The following is a 15,014-nucleotide window of genomic DNA, read 5'->3' on the forward strand; positions in this document are numbered from 1 at the left end:
AAGTGTCTTCTTTTTAGCTTTTAAAAACCGGTAAATCTACTCATATACCTATTTACTATTAATAGGTTTTAAAAAAACTGGCTTGTGTTCACAAGTTAAACCAAATTTTTGAACCTGCTTTAATCACCAAAAATATTTACATTTCACAGAATATCGTTAGTACTAACTAGTATTCGTTTTATTAGGACATTAGCTTAAATTCCAGAGTTGGTGTTGATCCAGTTCCTAAAGTGGGATACCCTGGCGAAAGCAGTAGGGTGTCCACCTTCGCACAAGCTAGATCCGAATGAAACAATGCCGATTTCGATACCGTTAACGACCAACGGGCCACCAGAGTCACCATTGCAACCTCCACGACCACCAGCTCCAGAGGTGCAGACGTGTTGCTCCTGGACAATGTTTCCGAAGGAGGATTGGCATACAGCGTTGGTGATAACTGGCAATTCGACCACTTGCAACTCCTGGGCGATGGAGTTGCTGGCATCACTGGTCCTTCCCCATCCAGTAAGAGTGGCAGTCGATCCGGCAAAAGTTCCAGAGTCGGATGCAGCAAGTTGAATGGCGGAAATTCCATCATTTGTAATAGGTATCTCAGAGGCTCTCAAAAGGGCAACATCATTAGACAAAGTTTGACGGTTCCATTCCTTGTGAACAGTCCTAGCCTCGGCGGCAATTCTAACTTGGGTGGGTTCGTTGACGGTTGTACTGGGGTTGTGAGCACCAGCGATAACTTGAACAGAGGTGGCACTGAACATAAGCCCAAAGGTAAGTCAATGGTAAACAGGTGTGACAGGGTCACCTACGAATCAATACAGTGGGCAGCTGTCAACACCCATTGGTTACTGATGATGGAACCACCGCAGAATCCGGAATTGTTGATGATCAGAGCAACTTGGTAAGGAAAGCCATTGCGAGTGGCAACTGTCCCACCTACAATCCTTCCAATGGGAGACTCAGGAGCAGGTCCAATTGGCTCAACGAAGATGTTTATGGGTTTGATACTAGCCCAGTCGTGGCCCAATTCCTTAATGACACGTTAAACAATAACATGAAAAATTACATATTCTCTTAGCTTTGAATAATGACTTATATTCTTAATAAAAATATTTTCAATAGGGCTAAGATATTGTATAAAAATAGGACACTTACAACAGTTTCAGACTGTTTAATGGGTACAGCTGCCACATAGGTGAAACACAAGGCAAGCAGTGCGAACTTCATTTTGGTACTCTTAGAGGAACCTACCAAATTGTAATTCGACCGCACAATTTCAATGCTTATATAGCCAAATTAAAATGGGCTTTAAATCTATCCGCAACATATCCAGACATGATATTAACGTTTTATTGAAGTTAATTGATGGCTCGTAACTTCTGTTAATCCCTTAATGTTTAATTAATGTTAAACCACCTTCAGTAATCGATTTTATCGCCACTTTTCTATGTTTAAGTAAGTTTTTTAAGAATTATTGACCAATCTTGAAGATTTGATTAGCGAAATTTAACTTTTTTTACCATGTATAACTTGAACTTCATCCATATCAGACGTAAATAGGATGATATACTGATAGTTTAAATCAGTATTCTGTCAAGAAAAAACGTGCTTCGGTTAACACTACTAAGGAAGCAGTTTTCTTATCGGAGATAAAAAAAAAAGTAGAGGGAAAATAACGAAGTTTTTACATTTGTTTCTTCTTTCTATATAGTTTGTAATAAACAATAAATTCGGTACCAAATCTATATTGCTGGTTGCATGAACTGTTCATCTTTTGGTGTTTCAACAGGTGTTATTACTAAATGTTAAATTGCTGAATCTCTAGTCAACTTTCTTGCCTTTGATTTAATAAAAATAATTAAAAATTAAATATTTTTGAAAGTAATGACGCAGTTTCAACCCACGAAAACCTTCAGGGCTTCCTAAATTCTGTATCCTTCAAACCAATATATTAAACAATACCAGAAATATCCCTTAGAATGTTTTCAAAGTATGTAATCAGACTGGATACTTTTTCTTTTCAATGGTATATATTTTATCAAAAATAAAAAACAGCTATTTTATCTATTGGCATATGTTGGATGTCGAACACGGTTATTACCTGGATGGGGGGTGACCACATGAGAACACCACGTGCAAATATTTTTTTTTTGCATACGCTTCAAATTAATTCCGATTTTCATTGAGGGATGCCACGATTGTTTACAGCAATAGCCATGTTACGTTGGTCTACCGGTTCCCGTCCGATCACCGAAGCAAGCGACGTCGGACGTGGTGGTTAATACCTGGATGAGTGACCGCCTGGGAACATCATGTGCAGTTGTTTCTTTTTTGCATACATTTCAAGTTAATTTTGAATTTTAATCATACGAATATTGAGAGGAGGGCACTCTTATTTATAATATATAATAAAACTATGTGAAAAAAATGAACATCAAAACAGGGAATATTTTCAAAATATTTATTGATTTGTCAACTTAAAGGAATGTTGGAATTTAGGGAATTTGACAACCTAGCTAGCAATCGTTTCACACCAAAGAGTTGATCTCTATCCATTCCCTGAAGCTAGAAACCCTAGCGTAAACTGTGGGGTGTCCAGCTTGGCAAGAACTAGATCCGAAAGAGACAATACCGACTTCAACACCGCTGACTACCAATGGACCACCAGAATCTCCGTTGCAAGCACCACGGTTTCCAGCTCCAGAAGTGCAGATATGTTGGTCTCGAATGTAACTTCCAAAAGAGTTCTGACAGACGGCGTTGGTAATAACTGGCAATTGGATGGTTTGCAATTCGCTGGCAATGGTGTTGCTGGAATCACTGGTCCTTCCCCATCCGGTAAGAGTGGCGGTGGTTCCGGCGAAATTTCCAGAATTGGAGGGAGCAAGATTGACGGCAGAGATTCCTTCTTGTCCAATAGGAATGGCGCCTTTCAAGAGGGCGATGTCGTTGACCAAAGTGGTCCCGCTATAATCGTTGTGTACAATCCTGGATTCAGCGGTGATCCTGACCTGAGTGGGCTCATCAACAGTGGTGCTAGGGTTGTGAGCACCAGCGATCACTTGCACGGAAGAGGCACTATGAAACCCAACAGTTAGATAGTGGCAAAGGAATTTGTGTGGTCACTTACGAGGAAACGCAGTGAGCAGCAGTCAATACCCACTCTTCGCTAATGATGGAACCACCGCAAAAACCGGAGTTATTGATGATTAAGGCAACTTGGTAGGGGTAGCCATTACGTGTAGCAACTGTGCCACCGACAATCCTGAGTCCCTGATCTGCAGGAGCTGGACCGATGGGTTCAACATAAACGTTGATGGGTTTGATGTTGCTCCAATCATATTCGAACTCCTTCAGAAGTACACATTTATCTGACCTGTACTAAATAATTAATATGTAAAAGAAGGAATTACCTGGCTGAGATCTGCGGAGACGAAGGAACTCAGTAAGCAGATGACAGAGAAAATTGCAATTTTCATTTTGGTACTCTCTTAGTCAAGCTACCAATATGCTGCTATCAATAAGAGCCAGACCTTTTATATACAAAAGATATCGGATAAATCCCTTATTTTCCACTACCCAGAAAATATTTTGTTGTCCCTTACCCGATAATCCTCTTCATTCATCATAATAACAGTTAAGGCACCTTAAATGCCCTTAATCGGTATTTCCTTTTGTTGCGCAAGTAAGCAAATAGCATAGCATTGTTTTTATTTACTAGAGGTGGATCTTGTGACGATAATAGCATTAAAAATTTGAAGCGTAATGGTCGTAAATCATTTGAACCGCAGGAAAATATTCCGAGAGTTTGCTCAATAGGTATGAATTTTCGCCACGTTCAACACATCAGAGTTCACGCAAACATTTTGGTAAATATCGATTTTCAATAATGGATGAATGTTTAGTAATTATTGTCCCAGTAGATGCCTGATTTAATAAAATATTGTTAACAACAAACTCAAGTGTCCTGACCATTGTCCAATTACATGTACGTACGTAAAACAAGAATAATTCTAATCAGATTTTAGAGAATCATTTTGAATTTCCTTAAAATTAATAATAAAATATGCCCCCATATGCAATTATTCCAACCAATTCACGAAAGATCAAATGTTTTAATTTATTTTTGAAAATGTATGTATTGTTTATGATCAAGGATTAAGCATTTCTTAGGAAATACGCTCTGAAATCAATTTCTCGCTTGTAATTTTTAAAGTTATATAATGAGATTCATTACTATGAAACAGAAGAGTTTATAGAAAGATGGGCATATGTTAATCATGGATAGGAGAGCGGTTCCCCGTGGTGGTTTCGAATATACAGCATTTTTGCTTTAAATTTGAACCTCCTTGCTTTGAATAACAAATTACCTGAAAAAGGACCATCAAACAAAGGTTATTTCGTTATACGTTCCTTCATATATTCTATAATTTATATTTAATTATTCTCCATTCATATTATTTATGTAGGTTTTTTTATATAGTTGTCTAGGGTTTTTATTTTGAATCATAGGGTTTATTGAATAAGAAACGGGTTCAAATGTAGGATAACAGTTCTGGTGAGCCACTCGAAAAGAAAGAGGATCCTCTAGATTCGGGGCGCTCTTAAATACTAAACTAAGGGTAATTAAAACAGTGTCGTACCCTGGCTAGAAAGCAATTGCTGACTTATGACACCACCTGAGTCGTTACCATGGTACTGATAACGCTTTGTCGGTACATTTCCAGAAATGCCGACAAAGCGCGGCCGCGCGTTTCATCCACGCCGACAAAGGGCGGCTATCCTTTCCCACAAGTACCGACAAAGGGTGGCTAGACGTTAATCATAAAATAGCAGAATTGCATGAAGATAATGATTGCGAAACCCTCTTAATTGACGAAAATACTTCTAACCAGGTTGCGACATACATAGGCGTTCTATAGGGGCAACATCAGCCCCTTCACAATTCTTTCATCTTACATTAAGACCTAACCTAAGTAACAGTATTAGAGTACTATCACTATTTACAACTCAACGACTTCCGATTGTGCCTCGATTTAAGAATCCTACATTTATTATGCCTGATTGTCCTTTTTATTCGCTTTACATATTCTCCTTTCTTCAGAATCTGCATCTGGTTTAAGTTTAAAGTTTCGTAATGGAAATCAACTCTTTGTTGATGACCCAATTCTGATAAGTTTAATTCAATTTTCAATTCAATTCAATACTCTTCGAACCAAATATGTCTGTCTCCAATTCCTAAATGAGAATATTATAAGGAATTCGTGCTTGGAAAATGAAATTTTTCCCTATTACAAATTTCCTACTAAATCAGAATTTAAAATCATAGCTAAGATAATACTCAACAGCACTGTCCTTTTATTAAACAAAGATATTCATTTTTTTAAGCTAAGTTATTAATTTTTTATCGTGTTTTTGTGGCAACTTTGGGCTTGTTCACAATCCTTTTTTAATCGATAAGTACGTATTACGATCATATATCCAGTCGGATAAATTACACGAATAATCATTGTTCGTACCGATCCTAAATAATCAGTAGTGGGGGTAGTCCATTTAACACGATATGGATCCCAAAAAGCTAAGCAAAATCTTTGTGTAACATTTTTTAAAAAAATAATGAATTATTATTATGCGCCTCGGAACAGGCTACAAAGGGCATTCGAAATTGTCGCCATTAGTTTCATCTACATAATTTATTGCAACTTTATTCACAACTATATTTACATGCTGTTAGAAGAGATCTGTTTCCTCCAATTATCTCTACGGCGTTTTCTATCCGTCCATGCAACTTTGCCTCTGTGTTAATTTCAGTCATAAACACCTAAATTTTCATATAACCCCATAGATAAAAGTCTTATGGATTTAGGTCTCGTGATCTCACGGACCATATTATTTGTCCATTGTGACCTATTTACCTATTAGAAAATTGGTTATTTAGAAAGTTTCGTACTTTTTTTTACTTTTTTTCATACGCGCATATTTCGGTTGTTTTTGAAATTTCGAAAAAATGTTATATAAAAATTTTGCTTAGTTTTTTGAAATCTACGTTGTATTAAAAGGAAAACCTCTATTTAAAATTCATCCTGTATTTTTAAATATCCATAAATTAATAATTTTTTAAAATCAATATTTCAGTATTTGTAATTTTTCGTTACTTGGGGTTTTCTCTTTATTCCAGTTGACCTACGTCGCTTCCCCTTCACCCTTCTTTCACTTTCTGTACTAGTCACCTCATTTTCAGTTTCCTTGATTTTAAAATTTTAATGTGCAACTGGATTTCTTCTTTTAAGTTCTATGTGATAAAATCTTCCAGATAAAATATTTCTTTTTCTGAAATAAAAATGATACCTAAACTCGAGCCTCGTGCATTTGTGTCTTTTATGGGAGAAGAATGAAGTTTTTCTGGTAATAAACGACACTTCTTGTGTTTTATTTTCAAAAAATTGCTTATTTTTTGCTTATAATTTTAGAGCGTAAAAATACTGCAAATAGTGAACTTGAGTGAAGATATAAAGATATCTGAACATTCTGAAAATTCTTTAGACTTTTGATGAGCTCTTCGTCATCGTCACATATGAATTATTAATCACGCCTTAAACAATACAATTTCAATTCACCTTTTCCCAGACGTTTTATTCCCAGTAAGCCTTAAATTAACGCTATTTACTTTGCTAAAATTAAAGTACTTAAAAGCCGGATTCTCATTTAGCCAATAAATCATTATTTTCTCATCACTCTAATTCCTTTTATCTTTTATAAAATTCTATCAGTGTCAAGTTTTATTGGCCGCTCTTCACCTAATTGGTCTTCCAATATTAAATTTTGCAATGAAAATAATACCGGTTAAGCTTTTTATTAATTACGTCACGACTACTGAGTTTTAATCAAAATATATGATTAGAGGAGGATTTCGTTGTTTTAAATGTTGCGACTACGTCTCCAATAGTTGATGACGATAAGGTAGTAGAGTTACTGGGAAAAGCTTAATAATGGAAATATCGTCTTAGCCTAAAAATAGCATTCACAAAAGCAAATTTTAAACTTTTCTCTTTGTTGATTCTTCTTGGCAAATGATGGATAATGACAAACTCCGTTCACTAACCCAGAGGGCAAAAAAGTTAATTCTGTAGTTTGTAAATTCAACCATTCCATATCCTGTTTAAAACCGTTTTAATTTCAGAGTTCTGTTACATCCAATTCCTATGGTAACATAAATGAAGGGATGTCCACTTTGGCATGAACTAGCTCCCAAAAACACAACTCCACTGACCACCAATAGACACTAGAGTCACCGTTGCAGACACTACGACCACCAGCTTCTGAGCTGCAAATATGTTGGGTCTGAACCATGTTTCTGAAAGGGTTTTGGCATACCGCATTGGTGATGACTCGCAACTGTACAGTCCTCAACTCCGCAGCAATACCGTTACTGGAGGCACTGGTTCTTCTTAAGAACCCGAGTGTTCTTTTTTTTTTTTAATAACGGTATGTGTACCCCATCCAGAAAGTACGGCAGTGGATTCAGCGAAAATGCCAAAGGCAGCAGGAGCATAGAAGATGGAAGAGATCTTATAGGGATGCTGGCAGTTCTCAAAAAAGAAATAAAAAATGGGCAATATAAATTGTATTTCTTTTTCCTGCAGAAACGCGAATATTCCGCATCCCCTTATATTGACTGGGACATTACACCATCTGTAAAGGCTTGGGGTTTCTGAATCTTCCTCCTACTTGGAAATTCTAGTCATTGTTAGAAGCTCGTTGTCCTGAATTTTCTAATTCCTTTTTAAGTAGGTATCCTAGTTGAAAAACTTAAATGCATATAACAGTATGCAAAAGATTTTTCTGGGTTGCAGATTTCTTCAACAATCGCCAGTCATTGATAATGATGATTCATAGTGTAATAGTGTTCATAGTGTTCTCGCAAATTCCTTAATGGGATTCTTGATAAAATTTAATAACTGGATGAGTGGTTCTCCAATTCTGGGAAGATCAAGATTCTTTATGATTATCTAGAATCTCTGAAGAACTAATTGAAGGTCGCTGGTTCAGAAAATGTATCTTAATTTTTAATGACTTCAGAAGATTTCATATACAAATATTTAAAATTTCCGAGGAATATTAGAAATTCTTTAAATAACACCAAGAAACTTTCAAACGCAGAAAAACTTTTAAAACTTTTCCAAAATTTCTTTGGGAATTTCATAAATCAATTCATAAGACTATTAGCCTAACTAGAAATACCCATTTGCAAAATTGTCTCTCTTCAATTTATCTGATCATTCCTTTAGTAATTACCAAGACCTTCAAATCCAGGATAGGACTTCTGTCGAAAAGTTTTAAGTTCCTCAAAAGTTTCAATAACTCTGAAAGAGAAAATATTCGGTCTCATGGATTCTCAAATTCGTCACAGTACGTTCAACATCTTTAAAGAAAATTAAGAAATATTTTAATAGTTGTAATAAGTGTATCATATCTTCAAAAGATTTTTCGATAAACGATGAGAATTCTCGAAGAATCTGGAAAACTTCCAGAACTTCGAATAACTTCAGGAAGTCTCGCAAACAGAATATTTAATAGCTCAGAGGTTCACAAGAGAAAACTTCTCATCAATATTAGATGTAACTGTGTCAAATATCCGAAATTTAAGGTAAAATTTTAAATAATTTCATTGGAAATATCCAAAGAGATTCCTTGAGAAACATTAAAAATCTTTCACAAGTATCTCTTTTTAGTAATTTTAATTATACTATACTCCCAAATCTAGGGCGAAAATTATGTAGAGAGTTGGGAGAATTCTAGAAACTTCTTGGAATGTTCAATAAATTGTACGAGTTTTTACAAAGGAAAAATTGAATATTTCCATGAAATTAAAAGAAGAATAAACCTTTAAGGTACTCTCCACAAATCCCTTAATAACTCTCAATGACACTATATAATATAGAAACATTGTCTAATGTATTCAAATTAACCACAAAGAGTTGATATTTATTCTTAAAGAACATAGAAAAAGTTTTTATAGGTGTAACTGTGATCTGCATTTACGTGCAATTCACAAAAACTCATGCAACTTAAACCGCAAATGACTCTTTTCAGCTTAATTTCACTGGTGCAAATTTTCTAAAAATTATCAAAATATTTCGTTACACTTATGTTATCCCTGATAATTGCACCAGTGCAAATTATTATTATAGTTTACAAATAATTGGTACAGCGTAACAATGCGAAACCAGTGGTGTATTATTGCATGATCAGATTTGATTGGGTAAATTAAATCCTCAGTGAAATTTTATTCATTAGGTTTATAATTTTGTTTGATTGATTTTTTGATTGGAACTCAGTTCTCCTTCTCCTTAACCCAACTTGGAAGGTGTACATATAAGTACCTTATGCTTTAGTTTATGCAAGCTTGTTTTAATAACGGGTATTTTACCTTTGTCGTTGGCTGCCAAAACATCAATCGCTACAACGCAAAGAAGGTTTATTGCAACCATTTATGACTTATTTGTGTCATCATAAATTATTATCATATTTAATCGTACAGGTGATTAGGGATGAATTACCCAAAATGCGTGATCTGAAGTCCATCATTATCCCAAATTAAACAAGTCATATTGTTTTGATCAGTACACGTATTGTATTGGTTTACCTTTTAACTATAATTAGCAACTCTCGATACTATTTTAAACTCCAGTGTTTTGTTGGATCCAGGCCCTGAAGTGGGAAACCCTGGCGAAGGCACTGGGGTGTCCGGCTTGGCATCGGGTAGCTCCGAAGGAAACGACACCAACTTCGACACCACCGATGACCAATGGACCACCAGAGTCTCCGTTGCAGGAACCGCGACCACCAGTTCCGGAGGTGCAAATGTGTTGAGCCTGGACGATGGATCCATAGGAGGACTGGCAAACTGCATTGGTGATAACTGGTACTTGGACAAACCTCAGTTCGCTGGAAATGGCGTTGCTAGAGTCACTGGTCCTTCCTAAGAGTTATGTAAAAAAATAAACTGCAGGGAGATTCCTAAAAGCGGAAAACAATGTCACACCCCATCCTGAGACAGTAGCAGTAGATCCAGCAAAAGTTCCAGAACTAGCGGGTGCAAGAGAAATGGCAGAGATTCCAGTGTTTCCAACAGGGATATTAGAAACCCTAAGGACAGCAACATCGTTGGCTAAAGTAGCACTATTCCACTGATTGTGGACGACTCTACTGCTGGAGGTCAATCTCACTTGGGTAGGTTCGTTGGTGGTGGTCATAGGATTGTGAGCACCAAGAATGACTTGCACCGAATTAGCGCTAAATAAAGTAATATCGTTTCTCCACAAAATTGGAAGAAAATTAGAGCGTATTACGTGTCAACACAGTGGGCAGCGGTGAGAATCCATTGGTTACTTATGATGGAACCTCCGCAAAAGCCAGAGTTATTGATGACCAAAGCAGCCTGGTATGGGAACTGGTTGCGGCTGGCAACGCTACCACCGACAATCTTCAGAACTCCATCGGAGATTGGGGGCCCTATGGGCTCTACCTCGATGTCAAGAGGCTTAATATTGAACCAATCATACTCCATTTGCTAAATAAGCATGACAAACATAGAGCCATGTTAAAAACTCCTGAAAGAAATTGATGAATGTAAACTTACCTCCTCAATCTCAGCAGAGACGAAGGCGCTAATAAAGCAACCCAAAATAAAGACTGCTACTTTCATGTTAATGATCTGCTGCAATTGCCAGACACGACTATGTTTCAACACCGTAAACCGGGTATATTTATATTCAAACCACTCAATATTCAATACACAATAATCTATGTTTGGTGAACTTGCTGGATTTTCAAAATAATCCTTAAATTTTGGATTTAATCCATTTCATAAGCCGTATTATTTTCATAATCTGGTTCCTGTTGTGAAAACTCATCTATATATCGAAGTGTAAAATTTAGGCAAAATTTCTGGTAAGAATAGAGAGGGATAAATTGACAATATACGCAAGAAAACGTGGCATTAAAGAATTGTTTAGGTACGCATCTTGTAGGAGCTTCTTATAAAGAGCTTAACGTGTTTTGCAGTCCCATAAATGACTGTCAGAAAGGTTTCGTCAAATTAGTAAATTTAATTTTTTTAAATCTAGTTTATGTCCATTATAATAGATAGCACATCTACAGAAATAAAACAACTATTTTACCATTTGACCTGTAAGTCGGCTTGATTTAAATCTATCTGACAATTGTTAAATTTGTTGATCTTTTATATCAGAACCCTACAGCAAATTTTTATAAACCATATAAATTAGATTAGTATTTATATTTTTGCTCGAAGACGAAGCACTGCATGAAAAAATCTCTAAAGATTCCATATATGTGATTTATAATTTTTAATGGGTTTCTCCTAATATTTCATCTGCTTGTGTTTTGTTAAAGTCTATGAACTATTTTCTATTATATGCACAGCTACATCTCTTTGAACCATTTTGTATATGGAAAAATGTTAAAAGCTTTTTCTAGAATAGGTCCTTCTCTACATTATAGGTTGACACCTGAACAATATCCCTAATTCTAGAAGTTTTCGAGGTATCGAAGGCTAAGGAACTATTGCAGGATCTTGCATAAGCCTCATAAGTCTACGCATGTTTTAATATAGGATTAATTTTTATCGTAATGAAAAGAGCTACTGTGTAGCGAATTAAATGGTTTACAAAGTAAACTTATCCGATAGCCAAGAATTAATATTGTCTCTCTGTTTTTCGCATGGGATTATTGGATTATTAAACACAACATATAAATTATTGTTACTCTCACGAAGTGATTCTCGAATGTCTTCGTATTTCATAAAAAGGTTCCTATAAATACGTGCTTTAACTTTACTTGATTGTAGAAAAGCAGAGTACCAAATAAAAAGTTTTAATAAAAAATAATAATACAAAGTATATAAATTATAATTTAAAAAAATGAATATAAGAAATATGTAAAAATTAATATGACAACAGATTTTCATTCCACAAAGAAAAATTTATGTGTTTCATTTAGCGGAAAAGCAAATTTTCTGTTATTGCAAAAACGAGAACTTTATAGTGCGGTTTTTTTTTAACGCGCAACAAAGAGTTTAATGTGGTAAATTATTTGCCCCATGCTAAGTTCTATTCTATTAGAATTAGATCTATAGAACATTGCAAATTTTAATTTGACTTTATTAAATTTGCGCTTACAAGTCATATGAGATAAGGTAGAAGTCTTGAAAATGCAATTCTAACCTGAAGAAGATTAATGCGCTTTTAGAACTTTAACACCCTAATGCTAATATATGGGAAGGATAAATTTAATTTTAAATCAGTTACCTCTATTACATATTGATTTTGTGACCATACATTTTACTGTATGAATAAATAGAAATAATAAAACCATTTAACACGCTCGAGTCTTTCCTTGCTTGGTGTTTAGGCTAGTGTAGAGCATTCTGGCTGACGCAAGCAACTTACCATTAATTAGAAGTTAATAAGTCGACAATAACAACAGTCAAATATATTTATTTTGAAAGAATGTAACAATAATAAATAATAGTAAATTAACTAATTTTATGAAATTAAAAAATATTATAAATAGAACGTCTCTACTCAATATCACGGAGCAACTAATAGTAGCTCATACACTTAGGCAAAAGACATTGCTAGTTCCACAAGATTTCCTATAGGGACCATTCTTGTAACATCTACACACAAGAATATGGGGAAACGAAAAGCCACAGATTACAATCCAAATCATGATTTATGTGATTTTTTATTAGGTGATTTAATTTACAGGACGTGAGGGAGAGGAAATATGAGAAATTATATATTAACGAAACCTCTGGACCTTTAAAGAAGGGAATGAAAGAACAGAAAAACTACATTTAAAGTCAATAATTTCATTAGTCAAATATATGTCAGCAGGCCTCTGATAATGGTCACAGAATTAATTGGAATGATGCTTGCATCATTGCTGAGAAACCACTATGAAGAAATGTAAAAACAAAGAAATTGCAGAGTGAAAAAGGAGATAATGACATGGAAAAGTATGACTTCCTGTGCCACCCTTCTTCATGTCATGACCATTCCTCTGTCATACTGCATGTCATGGCACTCCTCTGCCTCACTGCATGTCATGGCACTCCTCTGCCTCACTTCTCCACATCTTTTTCCAGCTCTATAATTGATGTGTGATCTCCAAAGAGCACCTGGTAGCTTGTGCCATGTTAAACAATTTTCAGTTTCAATGCTTAGGAAAATTATGGTTTCACATAAAAGGTCAAAAAACGGGACTCATAATTTAATATTTGTTCAATAGTTTAGACTTTGAATAAGACTAGAGAATCTGAGATATGTAAGAAGGAACTTTAAATAAAACTTCCTGAGTCACAATTACAGTAATATATATTTTAACATAACATTTAAATGAAGATTTTGAATGATTAAGTACTAAAATGTTTAAATATGTTGAAGAATTGGCTGATTATGAAAAAAATATCACCAGAAACATATACAAATATAATGCATATAACAAGGCTGCAGCTATCCTAGCAGCACAGTCTACAAGAGTAACATCTGGAGCTGAGGCTAAAAAATTGTCAGGTGTAGGGAATAAGATTTCTGAAAAAATTGATGAATATTTAACCACTGGGAAATTACAAAAATTGGAGAATGCAAGTAAAAGATAAATTATATAATGTACCAAATTGATTATTCTTGGAAATGATTTAGATACATCATGATAAAACTACTCAGGCAATTAATCTCCTGACAAGAGTATCTGGGATAGGCCCTGCCAAGGCTCGAAAATTGGTTGAAGAAGGTATTTCAACTATAGAGGACTTAAGAAAGCACAAAGATACACTCAATCATCATCAGATTATTGGTTTAAAGTAAGTTCAGTGCTTTAGAGGTGAATCCCTAGGTTGAGCTTATATGGTTTAAGGTATTTTGAAGATTTCAAAAAAAAGATTCCCAGGGCAGAAATTAAAGAAATTGAGATGATTATCAAAAAACAAATATATGGGTTAGATTCAAAATATGAAATCACTATTTGTGGAAGTTATAGGTACATATCCAAGCTCAAAACTCAGCAAGTATTGTCACAATAGAACAACATTGTAGGCGAGGAAGACCTGAGAGTGGAGACATTGACACCTTAGTCACACATCCAGATTATACTAGCAAAAATCTGAATAAAAGTCACAATGATTTAGTTTTAAAACATATAGTAGAAAGGCTGGAGACCTGTGGATTGATCACAGAAACCTTATCTTTGGGAGATACGAAATTTATGGTAGATCTATCCATTTATCCATGATGAGAATAATAAGTTTACAAATGTTTAGGGCACTTGTCAACTGAACCTTGATTTACCAACCAGAAGGCTGGATATTAGATTTCAACCCTATGACCAGTATTATTGCAACATTTTGTATTTTACTGGCTCTGATATCTTCAATCAGAGGATGAGGGCTCATGCTTTGGAACAGGGGTTCACTTTGAATGAATACACTTTAAGGCCTGTGGGAAGCACAGGTTTGAATTTTGATAATAATAATGTTTCTTTAATAAAATGTTTTCCTAAGAATTCACTAATTCATTTTGATATTAGAGAATTTAACTTGTGAGAAAATTAATAGTTAATAAGATTTTAATGGTGTTAAACAGTTCAATTTTGTCTCCAATTTGCAAATTTTTTTTGCAGTGTAAGAAGATTGTACAACATTTTGTTGTGCTTGATTGTATGCATGGTTAAACTTGTCAGTTTTTGCCTGTAAAATCGGAATTTCTCATGAGAATATTGACGCATTCATTTTTTTTTAGGAATTCCTGGTGAAGCAATTGAAATAAATTCTGAAGAGGAGATTTTTGACATCATAAACTACCCTTGTAAAAACCCCGAGGAAAGAAATAATTGAGTGATAACGTGAATCATTGGGGCAACTGGATTTAATCTAATAAATGTTTACGTCATTTTTCTTTTTGTTGACGTTACAGTTTATTTATGCATTTAACGAT

The 15,014-nt window shown here is 34.9% G+C and overlaps 3 protein-coding genes across 4 annotated transcripts; 1 reads left to right on the plus strand and 2 right to left on the minus strand.

Annotated features, from left to right (window-relative positions):
• Positions 1 to 119: 119 nt before the first annotated feature.
• On the minus strand, positions 120 to 1,236 carry LOC136412563 (brachyurin-like). Its single transcript, XM_066395649.1, has 3 exons — positions 1,150 to 1,236; positions 804 to 1,024; positions 120 to 747 (listed from the first exon to the last, which is right to left on the minus strand). The coding sequence occupies exons 1-3, from the start codon at positions 1,219 to 1,221 to the stop codon at positions 195 to 197; spliced, it is 846 nt and encodes a 281-aa protein (XP_066251746.1). The 5' UTR covers positions 1,222 to 1,236; the 3' UTR covers positions 120 to 194.
• Positions 1,237 to 2,439: 1,203 nt separating this feature from the next.
• LOC136412736 (uncharacterized) lies at positions 2,440 to 10,762 on the minus strand. The gene is made up of 23 exons (XM_066395906.1): positions 10,637 to 10,762; positions 10,347 to 10,567; positions 10,040 to 10,290; positions 9,677 to 9,976; positions 9,378 to 9,454; positions 8,995 to 9,111; positions 8,824 to 8,944; positions 8,290 to 8,357; positions 7,490 to 7,718; positions 7,406 to 7,441; positions 7,265 to 7,348; positions 6,930 to 6,976; positions 6,150 to 6,239; positions 5,880 to 5,909; positions 5,719 to 5,815; positions 5,420 to 5,572; positions 4,995 to 5,163; positions 4,686 to 4,805; positions 4,546 to 4,610; positions 3,600 to 3,640; positions 3,408 to 3,482; positions 3,125 to 3,345; positions 2,440 to 3,072 (listed from the first exon to the last, which is right to left on the minus strand). Exons 1-23 carry the CDS (start codon positions 10,700 to 10,702, stop codon positions 2,523 to 2,525), a joined length of 3,228 nt encoding a protein of 1,075 aa, XP_066252003.1. The 5' UTR covers positions 10,703 to 10,762; the 3' UTR covers positions 2,440 to 2,522.
• A 1,772-nt stretch (positions 10,763 to 12,534) lies between these two features.
• On the plus strand, positions 12,535 to 14,944 carry LOC136412562 (DNA polymerase beta-like). Of its 2 annotated transcripts, XM_066395647.1 has the most exons (7): positions 12,535 to 12,772; positions 13,467 to 13,666; positions 13,725 to 13,885; positions 13,939 to 14,061; positions 14,118 to 14,289; positions 14,342 to 14,531; positions 14,820 to 14,944. In XM_066395647.1, exons 1-7 carry the CDS (start codon positions 12,712 to 12,714, stop codon positions 14,912 to 14,914), a joined length of 1,002 nt encoding a protein of 333 aa, XP_066251744.1. In that variant the 5' UTR covers positions 12,535 to 12,711; the 3' UTR covers positions 14,915 to 14,944. The 2 variants fall into 2 exon arrangements, with proteins under 2 accessions (XP_066251744.1, XP_066251745.1); XM_066395648.1 differs by lacking the exon at positions 13,939 to 14,061.
• Positions 14,945 to 15,014: the final 70 nt, after the last annotated feature.

Source organism: Euwallacea similis, chromosome 12 (genome assembly GCF_039881205.1).
Source record: "Euwallacea similis isolate ESF13 chromosome 12, ESF131.1, whole genome shotgun sequence".
NCBI lineage: Eukaryota > Metazoa > Arthropoda > Insecta > Coleoptera > Curculionidae > Euwallacea > Euwallacea similis.

Coding starts and splice junctions, on each gene's coding strand:
- LOC136412562 (XM_066395647.1), top strand. CDS start 12,712: ATGGGGAAACGAAAAGCCACAGATTACAATCCAAATCATGATTTATGT. Junction 13,667..13,724: donor AATTACAAAAATTGGAGAAT/GCAAGTAAAAGA, acceptor GAAATGATTTAG/ATACATCATGATAAAACTAC. Junction 13,886..13,938: donor CATCAGATTATTGGTTTAAA/GTAAGTTCAGTG, acceptor ATATGGTTTAAG/GTATTTTGAAGATTTCAAAA.
- LOC136412563 (XM_066395649.1), bottom strand. CDS start 1,221: ATGAAGTTCGCACTGCTTGCCTTGTGTTTCACCTATGTGGCAGCTGTA. Junction 1,025..1,149: donor TTAAACAGTCTGAAACTGTT/GTAAGTGTCCTA, acceptor CGTGTCATTAAG/GAATTGGGCCACGACTGGGC. Junction 748..803: donor GCTGCCCACTGTATTGATTC/GTAGGTGACCCT, acceptor GCTTATGTTCAG/TGCCACCTCTGTTCAAGTTA.
- LOC136412736 (XM_066395906.1), bottom strand. CDS start 10,702: ATGAAAGTAGCAGTCTTTATTTTGGGTTGCTTTATTAGCGCCTTCGTC. Junction 9,455..9,676: donor CCAACAAAACACTGGAGTTT/AAAATAGTATCG, acceptor TTTGCGTTGTAG/CGATTGATGTTTTGGCAGCC. Junction 3,483..3,599: donor TGAATGAAGAGGATTATCGG/GTAAGGGACAAC, acceptor CTTGACTAAGAG/AGTACCAAAATGAAAATTGC.